Genomic DNA, 24,335 nt, shown 5'->3' on the forward strand with positions numbered 1-24,335 from the left:
CCAATAATGGAGTCTCCAGTTCAAAAGGCATAGACATTTTAGTGACTTTATTTGCATAATTCCAAATTGCTTTCCAAAATGGTGGTTCCATTTTACAATTCCAGCAACAATGTATTTCTATGCCCATCCTTCCACGGACTCTCCATTTTGTTGTTTTGGTTTTTTTTCCCCAATTTGCAGGGTGTGAAGTGAAACTTCAGGTTTGTTTTGATTTTCATTTGTTTTATTATTGGTAATTTGGAGCATTTTTTGATGTAATTGTGAATACTTTGCAGTTCTTTTGAGAACTGTTTGTTCATATCCTTTGAACATTTACATATTGATAAATATATATGTATACACATATGTGTGCATGTATATACATACATACACACACATAAGCATTTTTTTCCCATTTGACCACTTCCCTTCTTATCCAAGATAAATTGGTATTATTTGTGCAGAAGCTTTTTGGTTACTAGTAGTCAGTTATTTATTTTACCTTTTGTAATTGCCTCTATCTCTTGTTTGGTTAAAAATATATCTCCTACCCATGGCTGAGAGAGGTATATTTCTCTTCTAATTTTTTTTTTAATTAATTTATTTTTAGTTTTCAGCAATCACTTTCACAAGATTTTGAGTTCCAAATTTTCTCCCCATCTCATCCCTCCCCTCACCCCAAGATGGTGTGCATTCTGAAAACCCTTTCCCCTAATCTGCCCTCCTTTCTATCTCCCTCCCTTCTCTTATCCCCTTCCCCTTCTATCTTCCTGTAGGGCAAGATAGATTTCTATACCCCATTGCCTGTATATCTTATTTCCCAGTTGCATGTGAAAACAATTTTTAACATTTGTTTTTAAAACTTTGGGTTCCAAATTTTCTCCCTTCCTCCCTCCCCACCTACCCTCATTGAGAAGGCAAGCAACTCGATACAGGTTATACATGTGTCGTGCAAAACGCTTCCGTAGTAGTCATGCTGTGGAAAACTAACTGTATTTCCCTTCATCCTATCCCACCCCTCATTTATTCTATTCTCTCTTTTGACCCTGTCCCTCCTTAGAAGTGTTTGCTTCTGCTCTCTTATCCCCTTCCCCACTATTTTCCTGTAGGGTAAGATAGATTTCCATACCTAATTGAGTGTGTATGTTATTCCCTCCTTAAGCCAAACCTGATGAGAATAAGATTCACTCATTCCCTCCATTTCCCCTCTACTGTAAAAGCCTTTTCTTGTCTGTTTCATGTGAGATAATTTACCCCATTCTACCTCTCCCTTTTCTCATCTCCCAGTATAATTCTCTTTTACCCCTTAATTTTATTCTCTGCACATACATACAGTTTTTTCTCCTCCAACTACCCTAATACTGACAAAGGTCTCATGAGTTACAAATATCATCTTTCCATGCAGGAATGTAAACAGTTCAATCTTAGTAAGTCCCTTATGATTTCTCTTTACTGTTTACTTCTTCTGCTTCTCTTGAGTTTTGTATTTGAAAGTCAAATTCTCTATTCAGCTCTAGTCTTTTCATCAAGAATGCTTGAAACTCCTCTATTTCATTGAATATCCATTTTTTCCCCCTGAAGGATTATACTCAGTTTTGCTGGGTAGGTGATTCTTGGTTGTAATCCTATAAATCCTTTGGCCTCTGGAATATTATATTCCAAGCCCTCCAGTCCCTTAATGTAGAAGCTGCCAAATCTTGTGTTATACTGATTGTGTTTCCACAATACTTCAATTGTTTCTTTCTGGCTGCTTGCAATATTTTCTCCTTGACCTAAGAACTCTGGAATTTGGCTACAATATTCCTAGGAGTTTTCCTTTGGGGATCTCTTTCAGGAGGTGATCGATGGTTTCTTTCAATTTCTATTTTGCCCTCTGGTTCTAAAATATCAGGTCAGTTTTCCTTGATAATTTCTTTAAAGATGATGTCTAGGCTCTTTTTTTTTTTTCATTATGGCTTTCAGGTAGTCCAATAATTTTTAAATTCTCTCTCCTGGATCTATTTTCCAGGTCAGTTGTTTTTCCAATGAGATATTTCACGTCGTTTTCTATTTTTTTCATTCTTTTGGTTTTGTTTTACAATGTCTTGCTTTCTCACAAAGTCACTAGCTTCCAACTGCTCCATTCTAATTTTAAGGAAGTATTTTCTTCAGTGAGCTTTGGGACTTCCTTTTCCATTTGGCCAATTCTGCTTTTTAAGGCATTCTTCTCCTCATTGGCTTTTTGGACTTCTTTTGCCATCTGGGTTAGGCTACTTTTAAGGTGTTATTTTCTTCAGAATTTTTTTGGTTCACTTTTAGCAAGCTGTTGACTTGTTTTTCATGATTTTCTTGCATCACTCTCATTTCTCTATCCAGTTTTTCCTCTACTTCTCTTACTTGCTTCTCAAAATCCTTTTTGAGTTCTTTCTGGCCTGGGACCAATTCATATTTTTCTTGGAGGCTTTGGATGTAGGAGCTTTGACTTTGTTGTCTTCTTCTGGTTGTATGTTTTGATCTTCTTTGTCACCAAAGAAAGATTCTATGCTCTGACTTTTTTTTTTTGTGCAGTTTGCTCATGATCCCAGTCAATTACTTGAGTTATAAACTCTTTATTAAGGTAGGGGTCTGTTTCCAGTGTGCAGAATGTACTGTCCTAAGTTTTGAGGGTTTTGTATAGCTGTTTTCAGAGATACTTCTAGGGACCTGTAAATTTTCTGTTCTTCCAAGGTGGTATGATTAAAGGCAAGGTGTTTACTCCTTTCCTGGCCTGTGCTCTGGTCTATGAGTGACCACAGTCACTCTTTTCTGCTTTGAAAGAAATCCTCTTCTGTAAGGATTTCCTCTCCACCGCCACTACAAGTTCCACCATACCAGCGCTCCTCCTTGCCCCAGGACCGCCACCCAAAACTGCGACCCAAATCCAAGCATGTGCAAAGCAAGAGAATTATGCCTCAGCAACAGCAAAGATATCCCTGCAATCCCCCTCAGATCAGCCACTTGATCCCCCCTCAGTCTGTAGGCAGAGAGCTCCAGAAATAGCTGCCACCCTGGGGCTGTCCTGGGACTGGGGCTGGGACTGAGCTTCTCTCTCACCAAGGTCACAGATTTTTCCTACTGACCTTCTAAGATGTCTTTGGCATTTGTTGGTTGAAGTCTGGAAACCGCCACAGCTGCCCATGATTCAGTCCCCTGAGGCCTGCTCCAGGTTCACTGATGCCTTGTTTTTGCCTATGCGCCTACACTGAACTGCGTTCCTCTACTAGCCCAGCACAATAGACCTTTCCAATTAACCATCCAGGTTGTCTTGGGCTGGATATTTGTTTCACTCTGTCTTTTTGTGGGTTCTGCTGCTTTAGAATTTGTTCAGAGACATTTTTTACAGGTATTGGGAGGGGTTTGGGGGAGAGCTCAAGCAAGTCACTGCTTTTACTCCACCATCTTGGCTCTGGCCCCTCACCCCGACTTTTTAATACTATGATCTTTAATAGTAAGGTCATGTTTCCATTTAGAATATATTGTTGAATGTGTGTAAGGTGCTGGTCTAAACCTAATTTCTGCCAGACTGATTTCCACTTTTCCCAGTAGTTTTTATCAAATAGGGAATTTTTCCCCAGGTAATTTATGTCTTCCACCTTATCATACACTGGGTTTTGATGTGAACACATTTTTAAAAATCTTATGGATGATGATAACTCAATCAACAAGCATTTGCTTAGCACCTACTCTGGGCCAAGCTAGGTCCTACAAAGACAAAAACGAAAGAGTATTATGAATAGTATTGCCTCGTAAAACAGAAAAGTAACGAAGGATAAAAATCGGTTTAAAGAAAGCTTGGTGAAACCTAAATGAAGTAATCCAAAGGGAACCTGAGGATGAAAATTGAAGGAAGACAGCAAAAAAGAAAAGAAGAAGAGATCTGCAAAGATTTATAGCAAACTTTTTTTTAACCACCAAGCAGAAAGAGCCACAGCACTTAGACTTCAATATCCCAGTCTTGGATAACTTATGGAGGAGGTAGAACTGTTGCTAAAGAAAACAAAGACATGAAAAGAAGCTGGATTAGGCCAAAGGTACATAAAATAGATTTGTTCTAGAGTCGATATAATTGTATTAGTAGGAAAGATAGACTTTTGTGGAGCAGAATACCTTAAATGCTCTCTTTAAACAAGGTGTCCTCCACACATATATCACATTTTTTCAAGATTCCTTATACAGCAACAGAGAAAACCTTGCTTGACCATCTTGCCATAAATATCAGGCAAGACACAAAACAGATTCCAGTTTGAAAAAGAACTCCCTGTGGTTGATGAGGTCCTTCAGCTACTTCTGCTCAGAGATGGCATTGTGCTGGTTGCATCAAACCTCAGAACACTGAAGAGCCTCCTAGAAGAAGTCTTTCGCCACTTAGAAGAACATGATCTAAAAATCCTCATAAGATAAAATACATGTATGAATTGTGTCTCTTGCTTAGATGATGATATGAAAGTAGATAAGCAACCTGAGAAACTCATCCATCATCATGAGCTCTAAGACAAATACTATGAATGGAAAGATGAATCAGACCCAGAATTAAACCAGATGAGGAGAGTGCTCTGAATTGTTTTCAAGAAATTGCAAAGCCCCATTAATGAACTTCCCCACAATTCTCCATAAAACAAAAGCCCACATTTTTAATACAAATATTCTACCATTATTATGTGGCTATGAATCATGGACCATGCAATCTCCAAATAATCAAAGATGAGTATCAATCAGAGGCTAATGGAGATGCCCATGCTGGGTTTGAGCAATCTGCACCCTGAAACAAACATAGAGTTTCAAAGAAGAACCAGAGTAAAGGATGTCACCAGGGAAATGAATAATAGGAAAAAATGGACTTGTCGAGCAAAAAATAAGAAGTGAACAGCCTAAGTATACCTTTGGTAGCTTCAAAATGTCAGGAAGACCACTAATTTAATTCCCTTACAGCAGACTTATGAAAGAACAAGTCACCCAGGATGGGCAAACATGGATGGCGTAAGATCTGCGTCACTGATGATAATCAAATATATGAGGTCAGAAATCTATTTGAATACTAATTGGTATCACATAAAAAATGTCACTTCCCTCATAGAATTGTTATTATGATCTAATGATATTTGTAAAGTTTTTTAAAGTATAAAGATGTTTTCAAATGTAGCAAATGCTAATTGTTGATGATTAAAATTTTCTAACACAGTATTAGACATGAGAAAAGAACTAACAGTTATTAACATCTATCTCCAGTATTGCCCTCTACATCTGTTAATGCATCTTATCTTTTCATATACAAAGTCTAATTCGTCTAGTTATTATATTAATGTGCAAGAGGCATAAAATAAGAGTATAGTGATTCTTAGCTACTACCAAAGACTCATAGCTATTCTTAAGAAAAGAATAATTAAACATCTAGTCGAATGCTTTCAGTTCTTCTGCCTGGCTTTATATTTTGTATCACTAATAAGAAATCTAAGAATATTTTTGATGCATCATCATTTTCATTTAATACATCTGACTGGCTACCCGATATTGATAAATATGTTTGCCATATTTAAATCTGTCCTTCCTCTCATTTCCACAACTAGAACTTTAGACCAAATTGTGGTCACCTTTTGCTTGAACTATTTCAAACACTCTTCTCTGTCAAATCCTGTCTCTAATAATATCTACAATTAATGCTTAATACTGCAGTCCTCCAGAATGCTAAACTCATTTATTCAGCCAAAATCTCATCCCACTCCTTCCATGAAGCATTCTTAAACTCTTTGAAATGGTGGTGAATTAATTATCAATGGGTCTACTCCTATGTTTCAATATAAATATTCATTGGCTCAAAGTTATCCATTGATTTAAATACATCACATTTATTTATGTACATGCTCAGTGTTGATGCTATGCTTTGTATATCATTTGTTTCCAACATCAATGTTTGTCTTAGATTATTGCCTCTCAAAGGACAAAGGCATGCTTAGCTTTAGCTATTCAAAGATGGGTACTTAATAAATATCTTCAGTTTATAAAGAGTTTGATATTGTAGTGGCAAGGGAGTACCTGAGTATGATGCCATTAATTTTCCTGTATAAACCATTCTTCATCAGATTTGGGAAGTTCAGATTTGGAAATAGTTCCCACATGGAATCAGGATGACAACTGGTGGAGGATACAAAAATAACCATATCAAGAATTCTTGAAAACTTCTGAATTAGCATACATGACTAAGAGCAAAAATATGAAGTATAACTCTAGTACTATCAACAAGAAAGCGTGAAATCTTGGACAGCTTATTTTATCTCTATATATACTTTATCAGGACAACCCAGATATCACATCACACTCTCTTATAGTAGTATAATATAGAAATAGACAAATGCTTTGAACTATTCAAAAGGAATAATATTTTCTGTATGTATAAGTAATATTTAACCATTTATTCCATTTTTCAGAAAATTAATAGAAGAATGGGGAAAGGGCACCACTGACCACAAGCAGATTTAATCATTGTATTATGGTCATAGATTCATTGCCTTTGAGTTATGTATTGTTGGTTTGAAGCTTTCCCTACAGAAGTTGCAACTGGCCCCCCTGGGAAAGCAGTTTTTCATTCTCCAAGGAATGATGATGAGAATATATACAATGCCATGAAGACAAAGGCCATCCAATAATGGACAGAAGAATAAGAAACAAATGTCAGTGGTTAGTGATTCCCTCCTGGGTGGGTCCTTGATATGAACAGTAGAAGGTGGTACACTTCCTTCCCTGAGGCATATATCTGGGACATAACAAAGAGACTCCTAAGACTTGGCAAGCTTTCTGCTCCCCTATAATTAACTAATGTGAGGACGGAAGGTATTTATTGCCACAATGAACTTAGAAAGCATTTCCAGGGATTGTAAAGTCCTGGACAAGAAAAGACCTTAGCAGCAGAAATAGTGTTTTCATTACTATTTGTCTTTGTTGTTAAAGGCAGTGGCCTCAGAAAGGAGACAGATTTGAAAAGTACACAGCTGATTAAGATCATGTCTTAAGAATAGGATTTGATGTGGGAGCTAAAGCTAAAGACAGAGGAATGATGAGTTCTTGACCAGAAATGGGCTACAACTAATGAGAGCTAGGAAAAAAAATTTTTTTCCAGGAGGAATTTTAAATTGGCGGGAGAGACTGCCTACATATATTGCCTGACTTTATACCAGAAGGAATAGCAGTTGTGATGTAGGACAGTAGTGAAGGTCACTAGTTTTCAAGAAGTAATATCCAGTAATTAAGACAGCAAGAAACCCCATGGCCTCAGACACCGTTAAACAAATACACAAAGTATGAGTAATATTTAAGGTGAACCAGAAAGCTTAATGCAAAGAGACAAATATTGCCTTTGTCAGTTAGACTTGTTGGAACGTGACAACAAAATACAATGTGGCTATAGGAAGGTAGATTCCATTCCAAAAAATAAAATTACATGAATTTGTGGGTAAATAGATGGATGAATGAAAAGCATATATGCCAAATACTATTCTATGTGCTGAGGATACAAATTGAAAAAGTGAGATAGTCCCTCCTCTGAAGAGTTTGCATTGTAAAAAGGGGAGACAGCATAAATAAAAGATTTCAGTTTCAGGTGGATGAAAAGACCAGAAGTCCTAAGAGTTCAGCAGCAAGGCTAATGACAAGGCCCAGAGCCGTTAGGATGCACTAGCAGGTGAAATGACAATGCCCAGGGGTCTGGAGGGCATAACAGCAGGGCAGATTGTAAGGCCTAAAGCACTTTAGGATACAGTGGGAGAGCATATGGTAAGGTCTGATAGTCTTCCATCTCACATCCAAGTGGTATGAGCAGCCATGTTACTCTTCCTACCTAGCCACCTCATGGAATAGGGAAGGGATATCCTGTTGGCTATTCACTGCTGCACTGTATGGGCCTAGGTAGCCTGGGGTCACTGGGGAGAGGTAAAGGGAAGGCAAGGGTTATGTATATGTGTGTGTATATGTACATATATGTGTGATATATTCACATGCGCATACACACGCGCGCATGTGCATACACACACACACACACACACATGCATGCACGTGCACAAAATGACACTGATAAGTAAATCTACAAACCAGAGAGGATAAGCACGATGGAGATAATTTGAGTGAGGAATAATGCAGGATGAAAAAAAAATTACTGTTGTTTACATTATATTACAAACTGCCCAGTGAAAGAAAACATGCTGAATTTGGGAGGAGGGGAGCAATCACAAACCTGGAATAAAGACACATACAGTCAGAAAAGGGTGCAACTATCTGTTGGACCTTTATTATAAACAGGGCAGCTGATAAAAGTATTCCCAAAAGGACACTTGGTATACTGAAAATAGCACTGCATTTGGAGTCAGGAGTACTTTAATTGAAATCCTGGTTCTGACTCTATCTATGGCCATTATTTGCCCATTTGGGCTTCATTTTCCTCACCTATAAAATGTATATAATTTTAATCCTACCTACCAGTTGGTAGCATCATTGTGAAAAAAAAGAAAAGTTTATAAACCTAAATGTCTTAATGATAAGTTGATTTTTAAAAATGAAAGGAACAAAAGGAACTGCTATTCTGGATTTGATTCTACACAGTATCAAGGAACTGGTTACTGAAGTAGAAATTTTCGCCATCTTAAGAAGAAGTGACTTCCATCTTAAAACTCTGAATGGAAAAGAGGGAAGCCAGATATAGTCTGATACATACTTTGGGTCTAGAGAATGTGGACTTAAATGAGTTGAGAGAAATAGTTGTGATTCTATCAACTGAAAATCTTCAGGAGAATTTGGACCAAGAAAGATGGAAAAGTTGTAAGAATGGAATTCAGCCAACACAATTCTGATGAAATAAGAATGTATATAAAAAGGTCAATGTGAATTTAGCAGGAAGTTAACAGCCAGCTATAATTTTGGTGTTTTTTGTTTGTTTGTTTGTTTGTTTTGTTTGTTGTTTGTTTTAAGAGAAGTAGTTTGTTGTGGTGGATTCAGAGCTGTCTTTGGAGTTAGGGAAGAAACCTAAGTAAGTTCATCTTACTTCTGACACATACTGGTTATGTGGCTCTAAGCAAGTCACTTAAGTTTTCAGTTTCCCTGGCAACTTATAATACTATAAATTGCAGATTAGTAGAGGCGGTTTCCTCTGAGTCCAAGAAATCACAAGTCCAGAATATGTGCCAAAGGTGGAAGCAAAGATGCTTAGCTAACTGAAGCTGATACAAAAGGGTATGGCATAGTTCTGTGAGAAGGGTCTTAGGAATGTGAGCTGAATGGTCTTAGGAATATGATCAATGAGCTGAAGTTGGCAATGAATGCTAAAGAAAGCAAGGTTTTTGTTTTTCAAATTTAGGTTGGTTGGGAGAAAAGAATATAAAGGATATTGATAGCTCCAGGGAAAATGAGGCATAAAGAGCAGACCTCAAAATGAGAGAACACTTCTTTGCTTCTCTTCTCAATCAAGGAGAATGATCTTTGGACTGGGAAGGATGGAACAAAAGTGGTCAAGAAGTTGAAACCTAACATAAGTGGAGAGACGGTAAAGGTGTACCTAGGCATGCTTAACTCAAGTAAACAAGTTCAGAACTACATTTCTGGTTACCAAAGAAACTGGTGGGTATAATTACTAAGAATTGTTAAATGATATTTGAGCTTCAGATCAGGATGAATCTTGTCATCTAGAGAGTTGCTTGGGTTTGGTCCAGAGAAAAATTCTGTAACATATTACTAACAGGTTACCTTCTGAACATTTATAAATGAAAGAAAATGATCTCTAAGAGCCAGCATAGGTTTCATAAAGGGGCATTCTCATTCTGTTTTTCGATTGATACTAAATTGGCAGATCTACTTGGATTTCAGCAAAGCACTTGACAAAATATTGTAGCTTTGTTGATGATAGTAATATGTGGGTAAGAAGACAGCAGAGGCAGAACTGCTTTTCATGACTAAGCCCTAAAAACTGATAATTAATGGATTTTTTAGGGGGAAGAAAGTCTGTAATGTAGTGTCTTAAGAATGTACCCTTGCTCTTGAGTTGTCCCACATTTGTCTGCCTCTTAGATGAAAGTACCCAACATTTTTTATCAAATTTGCAGATGAAGGATAACTAATGCATTGAACAGGGATCAAGACCTAAAATTATCTCAATAGGTAAGACCAATTTAAGCAAATCTAGTAAGAATTAGTAGTGATAAATGTAAACTATATTTAGGTCTTAAAATTCACCAGCAGAAATACAAAAATGGGTAGAAGCAGGAAGGGAAACTGAGGGCTAGACAATAGTTAAAAATATCTAACTGGTCAACATGAGTCAACAGCATGGTACCCTGTCAAAAAAAGAAAACCAAAAAACAACTAATGCCATCTTACATTACATTAAGGGATACATAGTGTTCAGAATGAGGAAGGTGATAATGTACACTCCCCTTGGCCAGAACACATCTGGACAATTTTGTTCAGTTCTGAATACACTTTTGGAAGGACAGTGACAAACTGGAATACATTCAGATGAGAGTGACCAAGACTGTCACACTATGTCCTAGGAAGGATTGACTTATGAGGGTCTGTAATGGTTGGCTTATCCAGGGATGGTATGGATAATCAGTATCTGGAAGGTTTAAGGTATGAACTATCATTCAAAGAAGCAAAAGACCAGATCAACTGGCACTAGATTTTCAAGAGGCTGAGAAACAAACAGAAAAATCAGTACTAAATGAATGGGGGTGAGTACTAGATCAGAAGACCTAATTAGGGGTGTATCAGAAGAGCTGAATAAATCAACCAGCCTCACACAGCTTCCCCCTTAGAGCTGCTTGCTCTCTCCTGTCTTTGCCACACCCACATAAGAATCAGTTAAATGAACCTGGGATGTTTAGCCATTAACATAAGGATGTGATATCTTCCTTCAAGTTTTAAAGGACTGTTTCATCAAGGGATTTGACTTGCTCTGGGGCAAAAACTAGAAACAGTGTATAGAAGTCACAAAGCACTGTATTTAGGCTCAATGTAAGGAAAAATACGCTAACAAGTATAAAAACTCAGAAATAGAATGAGCTGCCTTAGGATATCCTCAATAAGGGATGTTACAGAAAAGAGATTCCTCACAGATGTACTTTATGCCTTCTGAGGCTTCTGAGATTAATTAGTCAATTTAATTCTGTATTTTAATATAATTTCTAAAGTTTACATACACAATGGCATATTCAGTTTCACGCAAACCAGGATTCTGACACCGTAAGACTAGTTTTCTATGATTTGTTTCCATTTCTCAGTATTCCTTTATTCATATATTTTATTTTTTTCCCCAGATTATCAATAGTTGATTTACCAGATGGTCATTTTTAGTTTTACTCCTGAAAACTGGAGTCATATTTTTAACCTCCTTCCATTTATAGCTCCATAACTCTCCATGATTTCATCATTGTCTTACATAAAAAAATTTTAAAGGGAGTTTTACTTGGTCTCATGAGATTGTTTTTCACTCTCTAGTGTTGTACCCCAAACTGGAACCCTTAGTATAATGTTTCCACCATCAAAGGCAAATGTGGTTAAAGATTTCAACCTTGAAGTTAATAGTGATAAGACGTCTATAGAAGGCTTAAGGTTTAGAGGTGGGATCGAGTCAATTTTCCAAGTGACTTAAGAGCAAAAAGTGACGGCAATTCTCTGGAGCTCCATTCTCCATCTTATGCAAAATTAACCATGACAACCCCTTCCTCTTGCTCACAGGCACTTCATTTCTCTAGGGAAGTGTTATGGTGCTTCAACTTTCAAAGCCTTGTGGGAAGATTCCTGGCTATGTCTCCCAGGAGCCCTACAGGGAAATAGAAAATTTAAAGAAACCAGCCACTAATGGGACAAGGAAAAAATGATTTTTCTCCCAAATGAATCATCTTAGGATTGAAGAAATTGAAAGCAAACTAGTTTGTGCCACTTTTATAGTAACTGCAAACTAAACTGGGAATAGAGCAGTGTAGTGGAAGCTAACTGAACTAGGAATCAAGAAGGCTGGGTTATATTACTAATTATTTTCTAAGTCATTTTACCATTCTGTCTTAATTTCTTCATCTGTAAAATAATACTGGACAAAATTATCTCTCAAGGTCTGTTCCAGCTCCAATATTCTACTACTAGGTTATTTTTAGGTTAGCATGGTTCTTAGTTGTGAGTTTACATGAAAGGGAGTGATTTTGCTGCTCTCACAACAAAATAAAACCTGGAGAATGGGTATGTTTTTATTGCAGATCAATCTCATGTGCTATGGTCACATAAGCACTGTGCTGAGGAGAAGCCCTGGCCTAGAAGCTATAACATCTGAATCCCAGTTCTAGTTCTTCCAGGAATTAACTTCACAGCTTTCAAAAAGTGTCACCACTCAGAGGAAGGCCACTGATAGTCCAAATGAATAGCAAAAACCTTCTTGCTGTTCATTGTGTCAGAATCCAGAAAAGTTATTTTCAGATTTCAGATTTGTTGTGCTGAAAGAACGAACCTGTTCTAACTCAGAAAGTGGGCAGCATAAACTCTAGGTGATAAGGATACAAGGTAAACCTTTGTCCTTGCTCTGAGACAAGAGCCAGAAATTAAGGCTGTGGAAGATGTTGTTACCCAACTCCACTAATAAGTTCCCTGCAATATTTCAAGCATTTATTTCTATATCTTACCCAGTCTTACTTGAGAGATAGTCATTGTGCTGATTAGAAAAGGCCACAAACAATATAACACTGATTCAAGGTTGCTAAGCAGTAAACCCCCATCAAGATACAACAAAGGCAAATTTCCAAGTGGAACACTTTAAATGTACTGCAAAATGTACAGCATTTATTCATATACAGACAAAAAGGCACAATTCTACTAAATATTTCAACAACAGCAACCAAAAAAAAAAAATACAGCTGTCTTCAACTAGTTTTATAAATACTTCCAAAAGGGAAGGGAGGGGAGGGGAAGGGAAGAGAAATAAATACAGGATTGGGCCATGTAATATAAAATAGTCATCTCTACATATACTTTAATTTCTGATTTTCTCTTCATGCACCTTTTTTTTTTTTTGTAAATTTTAGCTGAATGGACACCAAGCTAGGCACATAGTGAAAAATTTTCTGTACAAGGTTACAAATGTAATGACAGATTTGTCCATTTTAAAATAAGTTTTGTACATGACATATATAACCCTTCATTTAGATTTTTGTTTGTTTATAACCTAACAAATGACATTCCAGGCAACTTTACAAAAGTTTAACTAGCCTACATTTTGACGTAATACACTGATCATAATGAGATATTTCTTGGTCAGTATGCACGTGGAAAGGTAAAGCTGAGGGGAGGGGAAAGATGGGGCATTATTAAATGGTTCTATACCAACAGAATGCATGAAGGGTGATTTGGGTTAGTCAATGCTATACTTGGGGATTCTTCCTAAACAGAGTACCAAGCATGGCATGAAACTAACTTGCACAGCTTATCATACTGCTATAAAATCGTGCTCTATACCACTTTGCAGTTTGGGGCAGGAATTCTTTTTTAAAGCATGGGGTACTTTTTGTGGTTTTTCTTTTTCTTCACTTTTTTTACTTTTTTTTGTTTTTTGTTTGTTTTTTGTTTTTTTTTTTTTAGTTTTTTGGTTCAGCATAACTTGGGAACATTTGAAAGCTTTTCAACCTAAACATGGGGAATAAAACAGATAAGGCATTATTTTTCTGCACAAAACTAGCATTCATAATAGTGCAAATGAATCTGGTACCTCTTAAAATGGTGAGAGGTCATTAACTAGCATCAAATTTAGGTTTTCTTTCTATGGCTTTTCAAATTATCCCTCTATATATTCAGCCTTCACCCAGAGATGTTGCTATAATCAAAAGTTTAGTCAACTAAAGAATCTACCTTCTCCTTTTTCCAGGAAAGGGTTTATGTTCAGATGCAAAAGAAAACAACCTGCTTAAAGTCACCCTAAGAGTGAATAGAAAATGCCAATTCACCAAAACCCTCTGATATCTGTAACAACATGCTTATCAATACGCGAGTTTGTCAAAAGGAAGCTTCTCCCACCCCCACCCTCACCCCCTGTATTTCAAGAACAATTCAAGTCAATCTAAATTTAGGTCATCCTGCTCCCCCTTCCTCAAATATCTATTAAAATATACTCAGAAAGTTAAGACAGTATGAAAATGTAACACTATGGGGATGCATTTGATAACTTGCATAGCAAGATGTAATTCAATATGCCTTTTTTTGTTGACAACCATCTGGAAGACTTAGAAGTTAACTGCAGAATTCAATCATTATTCATTTAAAATATCAGAGTTTTACATCCTGCCCAATGAAGGCAAATGTGTATATGAATTAAAAATATGAACACTGAGATTGATATTCTTAGAAGCAGTCTTGGGGTGAGTGGTTAGGACTGGGGGTGGGGGAAAAAGCAGGGCTTGTTCCAAGTGCCCGTAATTTCTAAGCCTTGTTGCTATTTAAACTTTCCTTCTCTGAATTTGACTTGCGAGTACATTGAATTCCAAAGAAAATTTACATGACCCTAACACTACCCACTGTCTCGTTACATATGCACTGTACTGAGTGCAAAAAGAAAACATTACTCAAATGAAATGCTAAAATTTATTATTATTGCTGATAATTTACTTACTAGTTATTGCCATTTGCAATTACAAAGTCCAACTTATCAATTAGTATCAACTCTTGTCAGCTACAAAATCTATTCCAGGATAGGATGCAGTCTCTTTCCTGCATAGGTCTGAATGAAGAGCTAACTGCAACTTATTGCCTTTTTATTTTATTTTTTGTTTTCAAAAATAGAGATATGTATATTTAACCTATTTAGCTAGGTCCTTTATTATTATTATTATTATTATTTTCAAAGGAATCCTTTAGTGTTGGAAGCCTGGATTCCCCAACACATACCATTAGTGCAAACCTGATTGCCAGGCCTTTGAGAGATCACCACTCCTGCCAGATTTTAGCACAGTCCTTCAGGAAGCTAGAATGCCATATGACTTCCAACCTAGCTTGGGGAAATAATCATGGGGCAGGTGGAATGTCAGGAGGACAATGAGTAAAACTTGGACCTCAAGTACCCTTTCTAACACTACACAAAACCATCCTCATGGATTCATTCTCCAAATCAGGATAGTCTAAGTCAATTTTCAATCCATAACCCATCAAAGGCTGAAGGCAGCAACAGTCTTTTATTTGAAATTACCATGTGGTGGCGATTCTGCCCTGCCCCTTCAGATTCCTCCAGTGACAGCCTCTGTTAAAATACATTCTTCCCCACCTAGTATATTTATCCATAAACTCCCCGAGAGTTATAGAAGGTTCAGAGCTGTTGTGTCCTATAACATGACAAAGAGGCTTATAGGCCAAACTATAAATCTGACTTCAAGAGCTATCATAATCCAAGAAAAGTAGTTTAATGGGTTACTCCATGGTGCATGACAGTTTTTCAAGGACTATGTTTTGATTCTGTACACATAGGAAATCAAGAGTTTGTGCTTTGGGCAAAACGGGGAGGGCAGTCAAACCTTGCCATTGCCTATTTGCTAACTGGGAACATTGAAAAACTTGCCCTTCTCTAAAGTATTTCATTCTTGTTTTAGTGTTTAACTCAAGATTCCATCCATAGCAGTGTCTCACATGAAATCTACTCTTGTGTTTCCTCAACAGAGTTGGAAATAAAGAACATTTAAATTTCTCACAACAATGAGTTATAAATGACTTTGAAGAAAAAAAAAAACCTGTTGTCCCAAGTGCAAGTAAACATGTTTGTACAGCTCAGGAATAACTGGACATCAGCCTGTTGATTCAGTGAGAACTCCCCTCTCCCACACAAACCAACAACCCTGTGGGCGTCAGCAGGTGGTGGTGACTCTACCGACCCTGTGGCCCCCCCACCCCACCCCGTGTATCCTGCTGTTCCGCCATCAGGAGGCTAAGATACTTCTCCTGATAATGTCCGTCCTCCTGGTGATAGTGCCATTGGCATTAAGCCTCTGCTGTCTACATTTCTTTTCAGACGCCTCACTCTCTGAGTCGCTCATCTCCACATCAGGGATGTACCCGTCATTCTCACTGTCTGTCTTTAGTTTGCTTTTTGCCCTTTCCTTGGGTGAAGCTCTGCCCATACCCAAGTAGGGGTAGTTGGAGTGCTGGCGGCAGGCATCCTCTGGGTCCTCTCCCTGCTGCTGCTTCTCTCCCTTCTTTGGAATTCGGAATCCCCCCCAGTTCTTCACTGGGCTAGCAGGTGTGGTAGGCACTTTGACTGTGGTCCGGTTACAGTTTATTTTGACCAGAGACCCGTTGCATTTAGGCACTAAATCTTTCCTTGTGCCCGGTGCTGACTGTCCCATCCCAGTGGGATTCACAGCCCTTTTGTTTTCTGATTGCCTCTGAGATAGGTCTGTGGGTCTCAGAGGCTTGTGATTCTGTTTTGAGTGTTTAAGGTCTCCCTTGATGAAATCACACTGAGAACGATTGTCTCTTCTCTTCTGGTGGTCTGACAGTACCACACCATTCTTCTGTTGTGCTGATATAACATGTGCTTCTGCAAAGGTCTTTTCAAAATCCAAAAAAGTCTCTGGGATATCCATCCCTTCTCTTCTAATGGAGGGGTCTGACTCCTTCAGCAAGGATTTGCCTTCACTCTCAGGGCCACTTGGCAGCCGTTCCCGCTTATGAGACTTTTTCAGGGAGTGGACCAAGGTGGTGCCCATTTGCTTCCTGAAGAAAGCAGAGTGCCACTTTAGGTCCTCTATCTTGGGTGCATCAGGACCCACTGAAGGACTATTAAATAAAAGCATATTTTCCAATGAGGAGGAGGAGGAGCAAGAGGAAGAAGGCACACCTAAAGCCAAGAAATCACACAAAAGATCAGATCAAAAGAATAAAATCCCAGTATAAGCAACAAATGTCGACTCTGCGACTCTTCCACCCACTTTTGTCAAGCAGACAAAAAGCAACTGACTATTTTTTCAAGTTAAGAAAATGCATTTTAATAGCAAAAGAGAGTGAAGTTGACTTACCTTCAGAATCTTCTCAAGTTTAAATTGCATAAAAGCATTGCTGCAATTCAGACAAGCTTGCATGAAACCACTACCTTCTTAAGGAATAAACACCTTCATTTTGTCCCTCACACATAATAATTTAACTGGATTTTGCAAGGTTGAGGAGTGTCCTTTTCAACATTCATAGTTAATCTTAGTTATAGACTTTGAAGATGTATTCAATCCTAAATGCTACACTTGGGTTATATTATTAAGATCATAGGATTTGGCTTTGCATCAACCTTGCAGGTTTTGACACAAAACTATTTTCACGTGCCCATTCTTCTAAGGCATGTGAACAAGTAGGAACAACTGGGACCAATGGGGATGTTCCTCCCCTCCACCCCGCGGGGGAACAGTACAGAGTAGAACAGAATTAATCACAGTCCTCAATAGACTCAATAATGCTCAGTTGCCCCCCCATGTACCCTTCTGTTCCCCCATCAGGAGGCTGAGATTCTTCTGATAATGTCCATTCTTCTGGGAAGAGTGGCATTAGCATAAGCCTCTGCTGTCTATATTCTTTTCAGATGCATCACTCTCTGAGGTCCCTCATGTCCATGTCCAAGATGTACCTGTTATTCTCACTGTCTTTAGTTTGCTTAGATATCAACAGACATCTATGCTGTAAGGACTGCCTCACTCAGTGAAGAAGCTAGTTTGATCAAGATTAGCATACTGTCTGATTCTGTAGTTATGACCACCAACTGACAGTGTTTTGTAAGAGTTTCTCATTTTGGAAATATCCATTTTCTCCCAAGAACAAATCTTAATGATAATTGAATTATAACTCTACAACCAATGAATTGAACTCTGCCAAATATTGTGTTTCCTTAACTGAACCACCTAGGAAAAGGGTTCTGAAAGGTAAGAGAAATAAATGCCATCTTCTTAAATCAGATGTCCCACCCATCGTGTCATTTAGAGAAAGTATTGACCTAGTGTGGTTGTTTTGGGGCGATCTTTGATTTCACTGGCACAACAAAGAGCGTCTTAGGAAACTCCCTCTAACAATGCAAAGCAGATTTGACACCTGCTCTAGTCTTCAGGGATTGTCTGGGACATTAAGACATTCAGTGACATGACCAGGGTAACACAGAATGTAGGTGTTCCTGACTAGCTGGCTAGTTCTATGTACTTATATACAGCCTCTTGATCTACTAACTTTGTTAATTAAACTTTTGTCTACTTTGAAGGTTAATGCCAACTAAATTTCCTTTCCCATTCAACAAATTGATTCTGCCTATCCTCAAAATAGTTCACATTTTCATCAGGCTCCCTGAGTGAAGCCTGAATCCTTGAACATCTACTTTGTTTTGTTAAAAACATGAGTTTTTAACCTGGGGTCTATGAACTTGGTTCTTTTTGTTGTTGTTGTTGTTTTTGATACCTGTGTTTCAGTATAATTGGTTTTCTTTGAAATCCTGGATGAATATTAAAACATTTTGAGAAGATTTCTGCAGGCTTTACAAAACTGTCAAAGGGGTCCATCACCCTTTAAGGTTAAGAATCTCTGCACTAAAAAGTGCTGGTTCTCGATTTCCCTGTGAGCCTGGGCACATCTTCTTTTGTTTTCCTTTAATCACATATTTTTGGTGTTAGCAAGAAAACACTTAAAAGACTGAAGATGTGAAAGTAAAATGAAAAAAAAAAAAAAGAACCCAGAAGCATTTACACTTTACTCTCTTTGGTATCCTGGAGTAGAGGTAATCTATTTTTCAAACATAACCACCATGAATTTTTACCTCAGAGTGAAGTAGAAATTTGTTTTCCTCTTCCTTCAATATATAATATATTGAAGCACTCCTGAATATAGACAACTATATTACTAGACTGTTTGAAAACATGTGCTAACCCAGTTATAAGCCTCCCTTGCCCTGTTAATAACCCAAGCTACAAAATGTGAAAAGCTGCCTACAATAGCCATGAAAAATGACTCTTAAGTGAAATCAGATGAAAATGTATTTTACAAGTGTTTTTTATAGGCAATCGTTCACTCTTTAACAACTTAACTGTAGTGACAAAAAGCCCTCTCCAAATACAAATGCTGCGGTACAACTGGCATTAATGATGCCAAGCAGCAGCAGCTAAGCATCTGCTAGAGTAAAAGGAGCATTCTCTGAATCAGACTGTTATGTGTAAGTTATTTACATCGGCATAAAAGGGCAAAATAGAAAGTAAAATTATATTTATTATTTCAACAAAACCCACTCCAGCCCACTTTATCTACTGCCTAACCCATTCCACTCTCCCCTTGGAAACTTTTGCTTTATTTTCAACAAACTACCTTAGAGATTTTCCAACCCACATTCCTTTTAGCTTAAACCAAAACATAACTATCCTGGGAATACCACATCCCTTACAACTTTCTCCACTGGAGGCCATGCATCCTCTTCTTTCTAATTCATGGCCAAGAGGAAAGAGTGGCATATTATTTGCTCTCTACTGGTGCTCCAATATCATCCTTCTATCAATAACCAATGTTTGATACTCGAATTATATATAATTCCAGATATGATCTTATTTCCCATCCTGGTTGCTATTACCTATCAACATTCAGTGTTTTATTAGTGTCTTTAATGCCTACTTTACAGTCTTCCTCTATCCTTTCCCTGCTAACATCCTTGTGGACTTCAATATTCATGCTGACAACTCCTCTAAGAACCTGACTATATAATTCTTTAACCTTTTTAATTCCAACAACCTTTCCATATTACTAGCATGGGCATCCTTTAGAGCCCAACTTATTTGAGAACTATGCTACTTCCAAGACCCAAAAACTTTCAAATTCCACTTTGACCACAATCTCTAATCCCTATACTTCATGTTTTCTTATTCACGGCAAACCTAGTTGTTATGCTGTGATTTCTAGTACCCTTGTCTCATCTCTCTTCTCCTAAAGCATCTCTCCCAACTCAAATCTCACTTACTTCCATACTCATCCTTAAACCTAATGCTGCATTTGCTATTATCCTAGGATCCTTTGCCCCTTTGTGGAGCCACTACCAACCTATGAATCCTCATCCTTCATTTCCTATCATTTCACTAAAGATTGAGGCTATCCTTTATCAACTCAGCTCTCCTCCTCTTCTACTTAAAACTCTTCAGTAGCATCACCTATCTCTTCTCCTTTCCTCTGGTCGCAAGAAATATCCATACTCACTCAGGCTAGTCCCTTTCCTTCTTGCCTTTTCTCGGTTCTTGCTCCCATTCTCCAATGGCTCCTAACCATTATCCTACAACTCTGATCAAGTCTTTTCAGTCCTAAAAAAAACCTTTCCTTTTACCCATCCATCATTTTCCCCTTTACTACTAAACTTTTTGGCATCTATACCTGCTATCTCCAGCTCCTAACTTCTCATTCTCTCCCTAACATGATGAAATTTGGCTTCCTCCACCATCATGCTATTAAAATTAACTTTCCTCACATAAAAAAAGGGGTATACAATTATTTTTGGTATATGTCAGTATATCCATTTGTATTATCTATCATCTACCTGTTAATCACCTGCTTTACCCAAAACAAGGATTCTTTTTAACCCAATGGGAGATAGTGTGGTATACTGAAAAGTATCTTGACCTAAGTGTTTAGGACTTGAAATCTATTTCAGATTCTATCATTAACTTGCTGCGTTATCTCATGAAAATCATTTAACCTTTCTGGACTTCAGTTTCCTCATCAATCAAATGAAGGAGATGGACTAGAATTCGGGGGTAGGGGGGAAACCTGTGGCCTCAGGACTAGGTAATCTCTAAGGTTCCTCCCAGTTCTAACATTCTATGACTTTTCTTTATCTCTTTCTATGACTCCACTTTATTTTTCCTAATACAGTTATTCCTTCCACATCGAGACTTTTCCCATCATGGTTCTGATATAAGAAATTAAATGGAAATTTTGGGGGAGTTTTGCAGAAGCCACAGATAACACATGAAGGTCAGGAGATGACACAGAAAAAGTTCAGAAACTCAGGAATGCACGAAGTATATATACAGTACTGTATATCAACCAAAGTTTTACAATAAAGTACCATAAACATCCCATAAAAGAAAAAAGAAAAAAAGAAAAAATTCAGACTTCTTCTCTGATCCAAAGGAAGGGCCAAAAAATTTTATACGAATTTTCCAGATCATAGGAATGCCCCGCCCCTAACCTCCCACAATGTGGAAGGGATAATTGTACATTCTTCACATCCCTAAGAGAATAATCTTTCTTGAGGCAGCTAGGTGGCACAGTGGATCATGGAGTCAAGAGGACCTGAGTTCAAATCCAACCTCAGACACTTGACACTTACTAGCTGTGTGACCTTGGCCAAGTCACTTAACCCCATTGACTACCAAAAAAAAAAAAAAAGAGAGAGAAAGAGAGAATAATCTTTCTTGGGCACAGATCTAGTCATATTACTCTTCAGAAATCTTCAGTGGCTCCCTATTTATTGCCAACTTGCTAAAGTTCAAATATTTTTGCTTATTGTTCAGGGCCTTTCACAATCTAGTGCCATGCTACTTGTCCAGTTTTGTGTCGAGCACAGCATGAACTCTATGCACCAATCAAACAACCATTCTCATTCCCTAGACATATTTGAGTTTTCCTGCCTCCATGATTTTGTTCATGCTATTCCTTATGCCTGAAGTCTTCTCTCTTCCTTCTTTGCATGCTAATTCCTAGCCACCGTTTAAAGCTGAATTCAAACACCTTACCACTCCTCCACCCTTTACCTCCCATCATTAATGTTAACAATCTTCTTGCACCAGACACGCCACTTTGTTTTGCAACTCTCTAATGTGATCACCATGAAATATTACGTATTATAATTTCTTATCGCCTACTAGAAAGCAGGGACAGTATCTTATCTGGACTTCCCTTTTCCTCTGAACCTGGCACAATACTCTGTATACAGCAATGGCCTAATGTTTGTTGAACTGGATTATAAGGTTATACAGCAAGACAGATCCCTTTCATATATGCTGACCTAATTAAAGGAATGTCATTTCAAGTTTTGCTAACATTAACACTAGCCAGAAATATTTACAAAGTGTTAACTCTTGGGAAGAAAAGTCAAAATTTGCTATTAAATTAAAACTACTGAATGCCAGTACTTTGAGGATGTAGGTGATAACACTATTAGCCCAATTAATAAACTGTCTCTTTTCCCCCCAGGGGAGTAGGGTAGAAGAGAAATACTTAAATTACCATTAGTCACACTGTGCTGTACTCACTCAGTTAATGTTGGCATTAGTCACAGTTTGGACTTTGGTTTTAAAATGTGTCAATAATATGGACGTGTGTTATAGCCCAGGCCTACCCAGATGAGCTACATACAGAGAACTAGTGGCAATCATTCAAAGAAATGCACATGTAAAATTACCTCTGACTTGTCTTAAGCTGAATGAACAAAAGAATGGGAGCCTTTAGAACAGGGGTTCTTAATTCTTTTCATGTCATGAACCCCTTTGACAGTCTAGTGAAATCTATGTTTTCACAATGTTTTCAATGCATAAAATAAAACACAAAATAATCCAATTATAGTGAAATAAAGATATAATTCTTTCCCATCAAAGTTTATGGGCCCCCTGAAATCCTGATAAGAACACAAAATTATATTAACTATATTCATTAAAGATTAAAACCCCAAAGATTAAAATTTTTAAATTTTGTCAGTTTTCTATCAATTGCCTAAATGTTTACCTTAAATATCAAAAGTCTTAGTTCTTTCAGAAAACCCAATGAAAGGGACAATTTTTATTGTGCAGACTTCTGGACCTATGAGGGCTCTCATACATACCTGAAACTCTTTCTTGTTCCAAAAGCTTAGAGTAAAGATTGAATATCTGCTCTTGGACCTTGCACACAGACCGTTTAATCTTTTCCCTGCGAGTCACCATGTAAGTGAGATTCCGAACCTAGAATGCAGAGAGAACAAAGACTATCAGTAACATTTCACTGCAATAGTAACAAGTATTGAGACTTTTTTTTTAAGTGGAGAGAGGCAAGATGCCTTCCAGAACAAAGGGGTGACACTAAAGGTTTTTCATGTTTAAAAGGCATTCTAAATCACTCTTTAAAAGCCCCCATGGGCTGCTGACACTGATCCCCCCCTCATTTCTCTGTTCAGGCAGCAAGAACACTGCTGGAGAGAGGAGTTGGACTGTGGAAAGGGCATTTAGAGCGCTAATGAATGTGTGTCCTGCCTCCTACCATCCCCTAGCCCAGCCTACCACCACATTGGGAAAGACTTCAGTATAGGATAATGGAACCCCTAGGAGATTAGTACATTTGGACTGCCCTCCAATTGCCAAAGGACTCTCCTTTTTCTTTCCTGCCATCTCCATTTTCAGAGCTCTGTAAAAGTTTTGAAGCCAAAATTCCAGCACTGACCCACCTGATGCCTCTACTGTACACTTAGCCAGCACCTCCTGGCCTGACAATACTGAGATAGTTCTAGGGTTAGGGGAGGCTGAGAAGGAACCCACAAACAAGATGCCCCTGTATAACGCCTGTTGGAGTCTTAAATGCCCCAGGTATCTAAGTAATGCTCCCACCTAAGATGCTTGGAGGTGATGAGACTGCCAGTGTGCTTGTAAGGAATGTTGAACATCCTCACAGGGATCTTACCTCCAGCTTTGCTAGCAATTTGCCACACAAGACAGTCTAGCTCTGTGTGTCTAAGCACTTCAACTTGGACAATGAAGGAGATAATGCTATCTTGTTTCCCTTCTGGTTTTTTTGTAAGCCACTGAGAAGCATATCAAAATGCCAAGAGTCTTATGAGGAGAAGCCCCACACAGACATACTGGGCTCTGTAGGTCAGTCACAAATCAAATATGCTATATGGGTTTACCATCTACCAGTGTCTGATGCCAAATTACAAATCACTGAACTTTCTCAACCTTATAGCACTGTAAGTCCTTGGACTACTTCCCAAACTTTTAAAATCCCTGGCTCTAGTGGTCCTTTAGAGCTACAATTGGAAAAGGCTAGTGACACTTTGTGACTGGGGAAACTGATTCTTTTTGAAACTATTCCATGTTTTAACAGATTTACTCCATAAATTCTGCAAGAAACTGGAGTACAGGCACTGACATTAAACCTTTCAGAGAGAAAAGTCTCAAAGGCATTCCTCTGCTAGAATCTCTATCATACAAGCTCAACCCCCTTAATAAACTTTTACTATCACAGTAATACAAGACACAAGGTAATCATGTGCTCCATCTTGCTATTACTTTTTACTCGTGTCCCTACAAGGCTTTTCATCTGACTTTAGAAACCACTTCTTTATACTCTTTGACTTAGATGGCAAGAGT

General features: G+C 38.0%; 1 protein-coding gene across 7 annotated transcripts in view; it reads right to left on the reverse strand.

Annotated features, from left to right (window-relative positions):
* Positions 1-13,571: 13,571 nt before the first annotated feature.
* The window catches only part of JADE1 (jade family PHD finger 1), an 88,583-nt gene continuing 77,819 nt past the window's right edge, over positions 13,572-24,335 (reverse strand). For all 7 annotated transcript variants that reach the window (XM_027857549.1, XM_027857552.1, XM_027857548.1 and 4 more), the window contains 2 exons: positions 22,817-22,934; positions 13,572-16,834 (listed from right to left, as the gene is read on the reverse strand). In XM_027857549.1, the coding sequence (XP_027713350.1) occupies positions 15,915-16,834; positions 22,817-22,934 (1,038 nt within the window). In that variant the 3' untranslated portion in view covers positions 13,572-15,914. The remainder of the gene's footprint in view (positions 16,835-22,816; positions 22,935-24,335) is intronic.

The sequence above is a fragment of the Vombatus ursinus genome, unplaced genomic scaffold (assembly GCF_900497805.2).
Source record: "Vombatus ursinus unplaced genomic scaffold, bare-nosed wombat genome assembly UNPS02012179.1, whole genome shotgun sequence".
Classification (NCBI taxonomy): Eukaryota; Metazoa; Chordata; class Mammalia; order Diprotodontia; family Vombatidae; genus Vombatus; species Vombatus ursinus.